At 46.6% G+C, this 13,554-nt stretch overlaps 1 protein-coding gene across 1 annotated transcript in view; it reads right to left on the reverse strand.

The window, feature by feature from the left end:
* Window positions 1-12,744, reverse strand: part of col6a1 (collagen, type VI, alpha 1) — a 24,124-nt gene extending 11,380 nt beyond the window's left edge. The window contains exons 1-25 of the mRNA XM_056420902.1: window positions 12,464-12,744; window positions 10,987-11,116; window positions 10,271-10,471; window positions 9,958-10,117; window positions 8,879-8,992; window positions 8,539-8,559; window positions 7,846-7,866; window positions 7,702-7,746; window positions 7,557-7,610; window positions 7,424-7,468; window positions 6,519-6,545; window positions 6,404-6,430; window positions 6,244-6,288; window positions 6,091-6,144; window positions 5,438-5,500; window positions 5,285-5,347; window positions 5,136-5,189; window positions 5,013-5,048; window positions 4,715-4,777; window positions 4,422-4,484; window positions 1,277-1,339; window positions 600-662; window positions 436-486; window positions 312-347; window positions 91-153 (exon numbers count right to left, since the gene is read on the reverse strand). Of these exons, the coding sequence (XP_056276877.1) occupies window positions 91-153; window positions 312-347; window positions 436-486; window positions 600-662; window positions 1,277-1,339; window positions 4,422-4,484; window positions 4,715-4,777; window positions 5,013-5,048; window positions 5,136-5,189; window positions 5,285-5,347; window positions 5,438-5,500; window positions 6,091-6,144; window positions 6,244-6,288; window positions 6,404-6,430; window positions 6,519-6,545; window positions 7,424-7,468; window positions 7,557-7,610; window positions 7,702-7,746; window positions 7,846-7,866; window positions 8,539-8,559; window positions 8,879-8,992; window positions 9,958-10,117; window positions 10,271-10,471; window positions 10,987-11,116; window positions 12,464-12,545 (1,644 nt within the window). The 5' untranslated portion in view covers window positions 12,546-12,744. The remainder of the gene's footprint in view (window positions 1-90; window positions 154-311; window positions 348-435; window positions 487-599; window positions 663-1,276; window positions 1,340-4,421; window positions 4,485-4,714; window positions 4,778-5,012; window positions 5,049-5,135; window positions 5,190-5,284; window positions 5,348-5,437; window positions 5,501-6,090; window positions 6,145-6,243; window positions 6,289-6,403; window positions 6,431-6,518; window positions 6,546-7,423; window positions 7,469-7,556; window positions 7,611-7,701; window positions 7,747-7,845; window positions 7,867-8,538; window positions 8,560-8,878; window positions 8,993-9,957; window positions 10,118-10,270; window positions 10,472-10,986; window positions 11,117-12,463) is intronic.
* Window positions 12,745-13,554: the final 810 nt, after the last annotated feature.

Consider the following 13,554-nt stretch of genomic DNA (forward strand, 5'->3'; position numbering starts at 1 on the left):
CAAGATGTGATTGAGGAAAGATGTGGAAAGAGATCAAGAGCGATGGAGCGACTATTAAAAAAAAAGGCGACGGATGAGAAGCAGACTCACGTCGGGGCCTGGATCTCCGGCGTCTCCGTCGTCTCCTTTGGGTCCAGGGGTTCCCTTGCCGCCCTGAAGGTCACACGGCAAATACCAGAGGTCAAGGGGCGTGGCAGTGAATGTCACAGTGTTGCCGGTCAAACACAGACGTTCATGTCTTGATATGATGTGCATGTTAAGTACCAGGGCGGCCATTTAAAGAAAATATGATTTTTTTTAATGTAACTTACAGGTTCACCGGAGCCTCCGCGGGACCCAGGATAACCCTAAAAAAAAAAAAAAGAGTTGAATGTTCAGCATCGTCTCCATGAAGAGCGTCACGCGTCACATCCGCGAAGCACCGCCGCCTCTCACCTGGAAGCCGAGACAACCCACAGTGCCGTTTCCTGGCATGCCGTCTTCTCCCTGAGATCCAGAAAGAGACAAACTCACGCTCAAACTTCAAGGAGGAGAACATAATGGACGACACACACACACACACACACACACACACACACACATCTGTCTCCCACACTCACCCTCTCCCCCATCTGGCCTCTGTCTCCCGGAGCTCCTTTGATTCCTCTCGGCCCTTTGGGACCCTTAGTGATGAAAGTACATGATGAGAAACACGTGAGGGTGTAGAAAGCGTCTGGCGGCTCTCGACTGTCACGGTTCACGTGACGATGCATTCAGAGGAATGTTTGCAACACACACGATTTAGGATAATAACGGCTTTTTTAATGCCATTTTTATGGATTTTGGAGTTGAATACAGATGGAGCTGTGAAGTTGCGTTCTGCTCTAACTTCTTACAGCCCCTGAAAACAAAACTTCACAACATCAAAATATTCACGCCTTAATACGCACCAATCAGGGTTGAGAAAAACAGAATAACACTAGTTTAAAATGCGTTTTTATACACTCCAACACTACGCTATCTTCATGTGTCTGATCAGGTTGAACTAACAACCCGCCGGCTGGGATCGGATCTGATTCGAACGTCACTTAATCTGGATTGGATGTGTGTGGCATCACATTTTTACAATTTAGCCACGCCCACTTGAAGTGAGGGAAGGACATGTGGTGGAACCACTAACACAGACCCCCACGGGAAACAACCGGCTCTAACTCGTGTTCCAGTCGGACCCGATCACCGACAGCGAGCCGCTGACTGAGCGGACGTGTTCCCGGGTCCTTTACTGTGCTGGACTCACCTCTGGTCCAGGTGGGCCTTCATCTCCTCTGTAGCCAGGAGACCCGGCTCTGCCCGACTGGCCCTGGAAAACAACACCGCCGTAAAACGAGACGTCGTTAAAGCTCCCCGCCAACAAAAACAACCACATGGTGGAAACCCGGGACAGAAAACTAGCAGCGCTCACGATGTTGGTTCAATCATAAGACTAAGGCCAGCTGCACGTCTCAGAAGATTATTAGATGGATTATATTTTCTTCACATCCGAAACAAAATGGATTTAACCATTACTACACTTGCTAATAACTTGTGAACACCATGTTCTTTTGTTTTAATAAAGATATTTACACTCCTTCCGTATGACGAAAGCCTCGAAAAATACACTTTAGTCCCATCGTTGGCACGTTGCCAGGCAACGATGGTTCAGATATTAGCCGCCAGAGAGTTTCAAGTGGACGTCTCACACAATTCTTTATATGTAAAAGTGACACTCCGACATTTTAGGTTCAGCTGTTGTTTGGAACCGGATAAGAGGATCAACACTAGTCAACGCTGCAGGAACCAGTGAAATGTGGAAGTTGGCCGAAAAAAGTGAAAAATGTCACTTTAAATCATCCGGAGCGGTCGACTCACACGGACTCACACTTTGCAGCTGGTGCCTTCGACACGTCATTTATAAAAATGGGAAACAAGACGTTGTCGTTAATGGACGGACTGAGCTTTTGAATTGTCGCCATTTTCTGACAAACAAACATCTGGCTGCAGCTGCCGTGAGCAGCACTTCAGTCCTTCTCACCTCAGTCCTTATCACCTCAGTCCTTATCACCTCAGTCCTTATCACTTCAGTCCTGATCACCTCAGTCCTTATCACCTCAGTCCTTATCACTTCAGTCCTGATCACCTCAGTCCTTATCACCTCAGTCCTTATCACTTCAGTCCTTATCACCTCAGTCCTTATCACCTCAGTCCTTATCACTTCAGTCCTTATCATGTCAGTCCTTATCACCTCAGTCCTTATCACTTCAGTCCTTATCACCTCAGTCCTTATCACCTCAGTCCTTATCACTTCAGTCCTTATCACCTCAGTCCTTATCACCTCAGTCCTTATCACTTCAGTCCTTATCACTTCAGTCCTTATCACCTCAGTCCTTATCACCTCAGTCCTTATCACCTCAGTCCTTATCACTTCAGTCCTTATCACCTCAGTCCTTATCACCTCAGTCCTTATCACTTCAGTCCTTATCACCTCAGTCCTTATCACCTCAGTCCTTATCACTTCAGTCCTTATCACCTCAGTCCTTATCACTTCAGTCCTGATCACCTCAGTCCTTATCACCTCAGTCCTTATCACCTCAGTCCTTATCACTTCAGTCCTTATCACTTCAGTCCTTATCACCTCAGTCCTTATCACTTCAGTCCTTATCACTTCAGTCCTTATCACCTCAGTCCTTATCACCTCAGTCCTTATCACCTCAGTCCTTATCACCTCAGTCCTTATCACTTCAGTCCTTATCACCTCAGTCCTTATCACCTCAGTCCTTATCACTTCAGTCCTTATCACTTCAGTCCTTATCACCTCAGTCCTTATCACCTCAGTCCTTATCACCTCAGTCCTTATCACCTCAGTCCTTATCACTTCAGTCCTTATCACTTCAGTCCTTATCACCTCAGTCCTTATCACCTCAGTCCTTATCACCTCAGTCCTTATCACCTCAGTCCTTATCACCTCAGTCCTTATCACCTCAGTCCTTATCACCTCAGTCCTTATCACTTCAGTCCTTATCACCTCAGTCCTTATCACCTCAGTCCTTATGACCTCAGTCCTTATCACCTCAGTCCTTATCGTGAGGGCTGATGGAAGGAAATAACTCACTTGAATGTATTGGTGAGTTTGTATTTAAGAGTCTTTTCAGATTTCCTGCAGGCTACTCTATAAAAACATGTGTTTGAGACTCACTGTTTGCACATTTGGAAGTTAACTGGCTAAAAAGACACAACAATGAAGTGTATGTATACAGTGTGTCATGGCTGGTTTGAAAGAGTCCTGATGAAGGACGTCACATTACTGCGTGTGAGTTTTTCCCTCAGAGCATGAGGTAGGTCCGTTATTCCATGTTTTCGGTACTTTTGGGGTTCTCTTACTATTCATTCAGCTCTGATGAGGAGAGGAGGCGCAGCAGAGAGCACAAAAGAGCCATTGAAGCTTCTGACATCACGGAGGTTACCACAACTAATGCGCCAACGTATTATTATTATTACGCTGCCCGGTGCCTTATTAAGAAAACCGAACTGAGGCTTTGGCTCGAGGCTCGGAGAGAAGAACTGAGTCAGAGCGGAAAGACTGAGCGGCGGTGTGTTTTTCCGACGGAGGAGTAAGAAGTGAGGAGAGGGGAGATGGAGGAGTGATCAGCGCTCTGGGGCAGCGGCCAGCTTCGCCTCCGTTTGAGCGTTAAGCCCAGAGCGCTCCATCGACAAGGAAAAATGGACGCACATGCACACTCACACTCACACGCACACTCACACTCACATGCACACGCACACTCACAATCACACTCACACTCACACGCACACGCACACGCACACTCACATGCACACGCACACTCACACTCACACTCACACGCACACTCACACTCACATGCACATGCACACGCACAAGTTCTCACACGAGCACGCGCTCTTTGGAAAGAAAAGGATGCTGCCAGAGAAAAGTGGGAGGTTCCTATTTAGTTTGCTAAAGGACAGTAGTGCTGTAGCTCCTGTGTGAGTCCATATATATATTATATATATATATATAGAGAGAGAGAGGGATATATATATATATACCTATATATATATAAATATATATGTATATATATATATAGCTATATATATATATAAATATTTATAGATATATAGATAGAGATATATAGATAGATATAAATAAATAAATACATATATAAAGAGATAGATAGATAGATATAGATATATAGATAGATATAAATATATATAGATATATATATATAAATAGATATATAGCTATATATATATAGATGGATATATATATATATTTATAGATATATATATATATTTAGATATATATATAAATAAATGCATATATATATATAGATAGATAGAGATATATAGATAGATCTAAATAAATAAATATATATATAGTGAGTGTGTCTTACGGGGTCTCCGTTGGTGCCGGTTGAGCCCTCCCTCCCCTGCTCTCCGCGGGGCCCTGGCTCCCCCTGGCAAGGAGAAGAGCACATGTGTGAAGCTGGAGGCCCTCAGGGCCAACAGCAGACCAGCAGAGGAGCCAAGATGTAAACAAGTCACATTAGAAGGACACAAGGAATTACTTTACAGAAACAGCTTTCCATTAAGGCCGCTGAGGCTTCACTCATGCTGCTAAACAGTATTTGTTAATACTGCTCTTCCTCCTTCCTCATCATCATCGTCCTCATCATCATCATCTTACCATGCCTCCTCTTGGACCTCTGTTTCCACGGGAACCTTGCTCGCCCTTCTCTCCAAATTGTCCCTACAAGGGGGTTTAAAGATGTTAACATATATTTGGGCACAGACACACTCACACTTACAGACACACACACACACACTCACAGACACACACACAGACACACACACACTCACATAAACACTCATAGACACACACACACAGACATAGACACATTCACACACACACACTCACAGACACACTCACAGACACACCCACAATCACACACACACACTTAAAAGACTATATTGATCCTAGTTACTCTCTCTCCGCGGTTCCCATCCGGTCCGGTTCCGCCCTGAAACACACACACACACACACACAGACGTTAGACGGACCGTTAACGACCCTGAAGTCGATGCTTCCGCCGCCGCTCGTGGCTTACGTCATCGCCGCGCTCTCCTTTGTCCCCGTTGTTTCCGCGAGGTCCCCGCTCGCCCTGTCACAACACACACATTTACACGTGTATCATATTCCCTGCGTCGTTTGAGGCACATTGAACGCATCACAGGGATTCTCTTTGCACTGATCTACCTGAGGTCCCAGTGGGCCGTAGTTTCCGGGCCTTCCCGGTCCGCCGTCTTTTCCGGATTGTCCCTGAAACGAGAACACACCGTCTCATTCCAGACCGAGAAAAAAAGAGCAATCTGAAATCTTCAAGAGCGCCTATGTGATCTCATCTGTTACTTTTCCTCCTTTCACTCCATAAGGACCAGCGTCTCCCTTTGGTCCAGAATCCCCCTCCAGGCCCTGGAAGCAGAAACACACACACACACACCGTCTCTCAGTGCGTGATCACAAGCAGCTGAAGCCACAACGCTCAATCCCGGGGCACCCTCGCGCACGTATCACGCTCCTTTACAGTGCGGCTGCACGGCTTCATTTAAACAATGTGACAGCAGAGAATGTAAACGGCGCGGTGATTGAAGGCCGAGGGCCGAGCCGGCCGAGGGCGGGACGCGGTGGCGGTCCGGGCCGCACCGGGGAGGAGCTGAGGCTAATGGCTCATCTGTAAACAACGGGCTCAGCCTCGGGCAGCTACTCACACGGCCCGTCTGAGTGTGTAAGTCTGTTCAAGACAAAGCAAGAGTCTAAAACACCAACATAGAAAAAGATACAGCAAGAGAGAGAGAGAGAGAGAGTGTGTGTGTGTGTCCAAACAAACACACACACATCTGTGTCTTTGCAGTCGCCTGGTCGTTAGTGTGTGTTAACGTCTCGTGATTAGTTCCCGTCTGGTTGATTCAAACATCCTTTAATGTGTGACTTTGAGTGCAGTCGAGGACAACATGTTGGACGGTGACGGCGGGATTATTCTGGGATTACGATTTACTACTCACGTCTGATCCGGGAGATCCTTTGCAGCCGGGAAGACCGGCGAAACCATCTTTGCCCTGAAGAGTGAAACCAGAGAAACGTCGGAGTCAGGGTCACCGAGACATCAGCAGCCGAGCAGAGGGGCGTCGTGGGAAGGCTGCGGGTCCGTCACTCACCTTGTGTCCGTCACTGCCGTCGTCTCCCCCTTGACCTTTGTCTCCCTGAGAGGTAAAAGAGGATGAAAAGATGTGTTTTTTAAAGTGACAAGAAGAAGAATCGAACTATTATCTTCCAGAGAAATCCCCGAGAGGAGAGCCTGATCCGCGAGGAGCTCACCTTGTAGCCTTTGTGTCCTCTGCCCCCCTGCAGATCAAACACACTACATCAGTACGGCAACCCAAGAGCAAACGCAGAGTCACAAATGTACTTTTATTGTGTGCTCTGAAAGTACCTTTCCTCCTTTGCCACCGCGGTCGCCCTGGAGACAGAAACACAAGCGTCAGGATCATTTTCATCGGACGCCGAAAATCGATCTCCAAGTCTTTCTTGAAGTGAAACACACTCGAGGCCATCACACGGAAGTGGCTGCAGACTAACTTTGACGAATGTGGATACCGAGCAATGATAGATTTTAACAGGACGAAGAGAGGCACAGTTCATAGAATATATTTTTTTTGTATATAGAGCGTATATTAAATACTCTTTTCCTGCTTTTTAGCGTGAGATAGAGATTGTGAAACGAGGAAATAAGAGTGATTTAATGTGACATGAGCTTCATGGAGAAAGCAACCTTTATAGATAGATAGATAGATATATACTTTATTCATCCCCAAGGGGAAATTTGTCGTAACAGTAGCAGCACCAATAAACTAAACACACAAGAATAAAAAATAAAATAAAATATAAAACAAAAGATAAAAAACAGGGATGAAAGATATTGATATATACAAGAAGTATACCAAGTAAAATATCAAATAAAAAATATATGTATATATACAACATATATGCATACACAATACACAATACTAATGACAAATTAAATTAAATATAAAAATATTAAATATAGACAGTGTGCAAAATGCAAAGTGTGTCTGAAGGCCGCGATATGTACAGGAAGTAACTGGGACACGTGACTTACGGGTACCGATACGATGTGAATGAATGAATGAGTTTATTTATTGCGATCAGCAAAATATACAACCACCAGGAATAAAAACAGAAGAAGAAAGACACATGTGGCTGACCGAAAGGGTTAAGGCTGAAGCTGTGGAGCTTGTGAGCGCCCTCAGATGTAACCCGTCACATTCGCCCCCTGCAGACCCCGATGGGTTACCTCATCCACTCAGAGCACTGTACCTTCATTCCAGTGTAACCAACAGGACCGGCATCTCCAAGTTTGCCCTGTAACATAAAGATAGAGATATGAGATCATCTGAAGGCCATACACGTGGAGCCAAAGAGGATGCGATGGTGGGTGGAGGTCACCTACCACGTTGCCAACGTCTCCCTTCTCTCCGGGCATCCCCAATCGACCTGTTTCTCCCTTTAGAGAGGCAAAACAAACAAAGGATGAGACGACGTAAAGTGCACCTGAATGCTCCGAGTGCGACGCGCTTCGTATCGTCTCAACGCACGTTTGCTCCGATGTCTCCCTTCGGTCCGGCGTCTCCTCCCGGAGCCTACGGACAAACAAGAGAAACGAGTCAAACAACCACTCTGGGAACAAAGGGGGGGAAACGGATTTCTGTTGGCGGTATGACGACGAACGGTTTACTTACAATGCAGTCGAAAGAGCAGCACTGGTGGGAAGAAAAGAAAAGAAAGGTGATTGACACATCGAAGAGGTGAAGGTGTGTCTGTGACGCCACGTCTCCTGCTCTCTATTCAGGAGGGAGCTGCAGCCATTTTGTTGGAAATACAACATTTAGCAAGATTGTGAAAATCACTGCAATGTCCTCTCAGCTTCCGGTGGCGGTCCCGAGTGACCCCCCCCCCCCCCCCCCCCGCCGTGTTTCCTGAGACGAGAGTTTACACAGCAACTCGCTGCACGTACTGAGAGAGATCGGGAGGAGGGCGATGACGTCAGAGACACATTCAGACTCTCTCAACTTCTACATTAAAGTAAGATGTATTGCAATAAATAAACACTTCAAGTAGAGAACACTCAATCAACGTGGAGATTTAATTTGTAAATATTTTCTAGCTCTGACATTCAGCCAATCGTTTTTGATCTTTGTTTTATTCAAGTGGAATCAGCAAAACTCATCGTAAACATTTCGGTCTTTGGAATATTTTGTTAAAAAGAATATGATAAAGACTCAGTTGAGTCATTTCTTGAGGCATGTTGCTCAGATCTAAATGAACTAAAGTCATTGATTAGTCCAGTCGTGTGGGCGGACTCCTTTACACGGAGATGCAGTTAGAAAACACAGACACACATATTTTTATTGACTTATTCAGAAAGCGCTTACCACATCCTTCGTCTCGTTTGTCTGAAAAGATAGAAAGAAAACCGAAAGTTAGTTTAAAATCCAAATGTCGAATTGTGTTTATGCAGAGGAGAGGAGATGAGGAGAGGAGAGAAGAGGAGATGAGGAGAGAAAAGGAGAAGAGGAGAGGAGAATAGAAGAGAGATGAGAGGAGAGGAGATGAGGAGATGAGAGGAGAATAGAAGAGAGATGAGATGAGGAGAAGATGAGATTAGAGGAGAGGAGAGGAGGTGAGGTGAGGAGAGGAGAGGAGAATAGAAGAGAGATGAGATGAGGAGAGGAGATGAGATGAGGTGAGGTGAGAGGAGAGGAGGATACACACGATCATTTCTATGATGGTTCTGATGGTTCCCATCTTCGTGGACCTGGTGTCGTCTGCAGCGGTGAAGTTCTGTCTGTAGTTCGGATTTGTGGCGATGAGCGACAGCCGGGTCTCCTGGAGGCGCAAGACGCAGACGCCATCAGCACATTGAGAAGAGCAGTGATCACCACGCGGCGGTCACCACGCGGCGGTCACCACGCGGCGGCTAACGATGACGCTTAATGCATGTTTGATGTGACAGACCAAGTGTTCAGATCAAGATGAGTACGATGTGTGGTCTGAGTTAGAGGTGTGTGTGTTCTCTTGTATCTGTGTCAGAGCTTTAGACCTTGTGAGTAATGACCTTCAGGAAGTGAAGGTCAGTTTACTTGACCCTCAACTCCCTTCACCTTAATTTCATATTTTTTAGGAAGTAAAAGCTAAAAATATGTACTTATTGAAGGATTGTACATCGAAGAACAAATTGACTTTATTTCAGGCATCAAACCAAAAACCTATTAAAAAAACTAAAAAAAATTACTCTGAGATGAGGAAACCAGAAGTGCAAATAATGCTGACTCATTGATGTTTTAGGACTTATTACTGCAGATCAATAAGAGATGTAATGAAATTATATTTTTTTATGATTTTTTTTGAAACTTTGGAACTTCAGAATAAACAGGCTAATAAGTAAAACATATCCATGGGAGATGTGTTGTTGATGAGAAGCTTATTGCATCATCAGGACTGAGGGGTTTGGTCTACTCACATTTTATTGACAGTGAACACACAACTCGACAACTCTGATCAGAGCCCATTTCAAACTTGCAAAATCCTGATCGGTGCCCCGAAAAAACACGACGGCACTTTTTTTTCAAGCTGAACACATGCAAATTAAAAACACAAAAACAAATGTAGAAATGCCTCAAAGTTTGGCAGAATATACTACGTGCATAAAAATTAAAATACAAATTTGGCGGGGTAACCATTGGGGTTTTGTATTTAATGCGGGTGATTACAGTTTGGGGTTAAGGGCTGGGGAATGTGTGACGCAAACCCATATACAAGTACACATGTGTGTGTGTGTGTGTATTTTTTACCTCCTGGTCAGGTAAGATGGCAATGGCGAACACTTTGACTCCGTGCTGCTTGGCTTCGTTCACGGCCTCCTGCACGCCTCCACACGGCTCCTTGTACCCGGTGATAGGATGACCATCGGTCACCACCACGATGTACTTGTTCTCTTGGTAGTGCGTGCCCCTGCATGCAGACACACACACAAACACACACTCAGAAATTGGCATTCCTCTTACCACTACTCCCTCTGCCGAAGTGTGTGTGTGTGTGTGTGTGTGTGTGTGTGTGTGTGTGTGTGTGTGTGTGTGTGTGTGTGTGTGTGCGTGTTGGCGTTACCCGTTGAGCAGGTGACCGAGACCGTCCCTGATGGCACAGTCGGTGTACGTGCCCTTGCCGATGAAGTCGATGTGCGTGATGTCATCCTTCAGGGCCTTGCGGTCGGTCCTCATGTCGCTCAGCCCGCGGATGAGTTTGACTTCGTCGCTGTAGTGCAGAGCTCCCGAGTTCCACGTCAGGACGCGGTCGCATCGGTGGCGACTGAGGTCGAGAAGAGCAACGGTCAACCGGCGGTCGACGCACGACAACATGGGGACGACGGGCGGCGGTGGAATGGAGCTACGCTCATCGAGGGCTGCGCTGCATTACAGCGCTCAGGTCCCTGGAGTATTCATTTCATGCGGCTTTAAACTTCTCCTCTGCATGTCAGAAGCAAATAGAGCTTCAGTTACTTTGCAGATTCTAACTCTACATTTAAAACCTGTGATGAATAAAAAGGTAAAACAGAAGTATTAAGTACTTCATTCTTATTAGTACTTGTTATTTCACTTCAAGAGTAACTTAGCAGCAGACTGAAAACAGGGTTTCACTGCCCTCTGTGGCTAAGAGTTTAAGTCCGTGATGGGCGTGGTGTGTTGTGATGTCACGGTGTCCCAGAATGCACCGAGGCATCCCTGCAGTACGGTGACAAGTGAAACCTGCACTGTTCGAGTGTGAGTGTGTGTGTGTGTGTGTGTGTGTGTGTGTGTGTGTGTGTGTGTGTGTGTGTGACTTACTATTCCCTGAGTTCATCTATGAAGTTGTTGGTGAAGTTTATGACCTGGTCAATATAAAACTTGGGAGGTTTCTTTCTGAGGGCGACACTCTCGGATGTATCCAGCACAAAGAAAATGTCAACCGGACAATCTGCTCACAAAACAAACAAACAAACAAACAAACAAAGATGGCTGTCAGTAAATGTCATTCATTGAACAAGGTCGCGTCGCGATGGTCACCCCCTGGTTAGAGAAACTCTTGCGTGAGGGTTGAGGTCAGGCATTGACCTTGAATGGTCTTCGCTCAATCGAGGGTCCCCAACTCAACCGTGAAGCCAGCACAGTGTGTCGGCGTTTCTCAATTCAAAGTACACGAGTACAGACTTGTGTTCTTTTGGAGTCTGGACTTGGGAGTCCAGACTCCGGAGGACGGGAGGACGGTCTTTCTGCGATTGGAACAGCGGCTGACTTGATGACGTCACCACAGCAGCTGTTCTTGCTCCTGGGTTCACTCTAATTATTCATTGTAAATTATTTTTTACAGTCAAATAAACAAAACATCCTAAAATTACATTCCGTGACTCAACAACAGTAGTATTTATAAAAAGTCAACTGTCAGTAGTTTATTTTCTCCTCCGCTACTGTTTCCGGTTGCTGGTGAAATGCATTCTGGGATATATGCTGGCCAGAGTTCGCACAAGTCTCCTCTGATGCATCCTCCGGAAAGTGGGAGGATCAAGTCACATCCGGGCATTTTGACCGTGCTTTGCGAGAAGCGAACTTTGAATTGGAACATGTACCCGGGCTGAGACTGATGACGTTTCACGAGTCACAAGTAGAGGAAAGTACGCACAAGTACGCTGATTGAGAAACGCCGTTTATGAAGCCGTGCATCCAAAAAAACACTCGTGCAGCAATTAATTAAGTGACGTCATACAGGTGGCACGACTACTACAGGGTGCTGCTTGGAGCACCCTGGTTTGGCTGGTCATCCATCTTTGTACAGGTGGACAGGTGCCGGCCTGGACTGACCCTAACATGGCTGCCGGTGTGCACACCTGTACAATAACTGTTGCAGGGCATCTGGCCCGGGAAGCAGGCCTGAGGCGCCTTCACCTGCTTTGGTTCTGGTCCACATTCATCACTTCATCCACAGCACCAGAACCGAGTCGGCTTTACACCCCAACCGTTACTATGTAAGCCCATTAAGACAACGTGGGACCAAACACGGGCCTGGTCCCGGTGGGCTAGGCTACGGTGGCCCTTACATTCAGTTGGTATTGTGTGTCTGTCGCGGACTTGTTCGGCTCCTCAGACTTCGGAAAGTACCCAACGCAAAGACAACGAACATCTGGACGAGCTTTGGCAGCGACCATCACATCAGCACATCTCACATTAAACACGGGCAGACTACCGTGCATGCAACATAATGAACAACAACATCCGACACCAGAGCACGGTGCTGATAAGTAATACAACATATATTTAGCAAACTTACCCGCAAACCTTTCTTTTTGGTTCTGCGTTTGCGCTCCAGCCATAAAGGCGCACAGCAGCGCGAGGAGACCGAGAGTCTCCATGGCTAAACTGTAAAAGTTTAAAGTTTAAAGAAACAAACAAAACCCCTCCAGCCCTCAGAAAAACCAACACCGAATCAGTCCGGTCCCAAGCCCAGTATCTCTAAACCGATTCGGTCAACTTTTGGTGATCCAGGTCTCCGACGCAGTTTTTCCAAGGCGAGACACAGAGCGCGCAGAGGAGGACCAGAGCGCACGGCGAGGGGGGAGGAGGAGGAGGAGGAGGGGGAGGGGGAGGAGGATAGAGTTCACGCGCTTTCTCCAGAAGAGTGTGTGGGAGACTAGAACGCGCACGGGCCAAAAGTATACACACAATCCCAGATATGCCTGCTTCCTTAAAAGGTCCACGCGGACATAGAAATAAACAATAAATCTGCTGAGTGAGGGGGAGGGTGCAACGTGCACAGATTGTGGGGATTGTCTTTGCAGGAGAGAAAAAAGTGCACGTGCAAACGAATCTAGAGTATGTTGTAATGCTTTCAAAAACATCTATATTGAGAAATCAGAGTATGCGTTGTTGCCAGTTTAATTATATTTAGTTTCTGTGAGACCTCTGGCATGCAGGAACACAACTGCACACTGGAGTAACTTCATCAAACTTAATGAAAAGCAGCTGACGACATCGTGGAAGCATTTGGTGAAGTTTCTCTGTGGAAGTCTGTCTTCTCTGTGGGCGTGGCTTGAGCACATCTGGTTCACTCAGGCGTCCAGAACTTGACCTGAACATTAAAGCGAGAGGAAAAGTATAATCAGGAGGAGGAGGAGGAGGGGTCTTTTTGTATTTCTCCTCGGAAGCAGGTGGAGACACAGCGCCACCTAGCGGTCCTCGGAGAGGACTTTGGAAAGAGACTCGGGGTGCAGTGCGGCGCCTCCGGGGGGAGGACGCGGTAGGGTGGAGGCGTGGATCGCTCAGCCGGTGGTGGTGGTTGTGTGCGCGCGCGCTCTCAAGACTGTGGGACTGCAAGGGAGCTCTGGCCCGGGCTCAGACTTTCCACTGAGATCACTTGGGGAG

Source organism: Pseudoliparis swirei, chromosome 8 (genome assembly GCF_029220125.1).
Source record: "Pseudoliparis swirei isolate HS2019 ecotype Mariana Trench chromosome 8, NWPU_hadal_v1, whole genome shotgun sequence".
Lineage (NCBI taxonomy): Eukaryota > Metazoa > Chordata > Actinopteri > Perciformes > Liparidae > Pseudoliparis > Pseudoliparis swirei.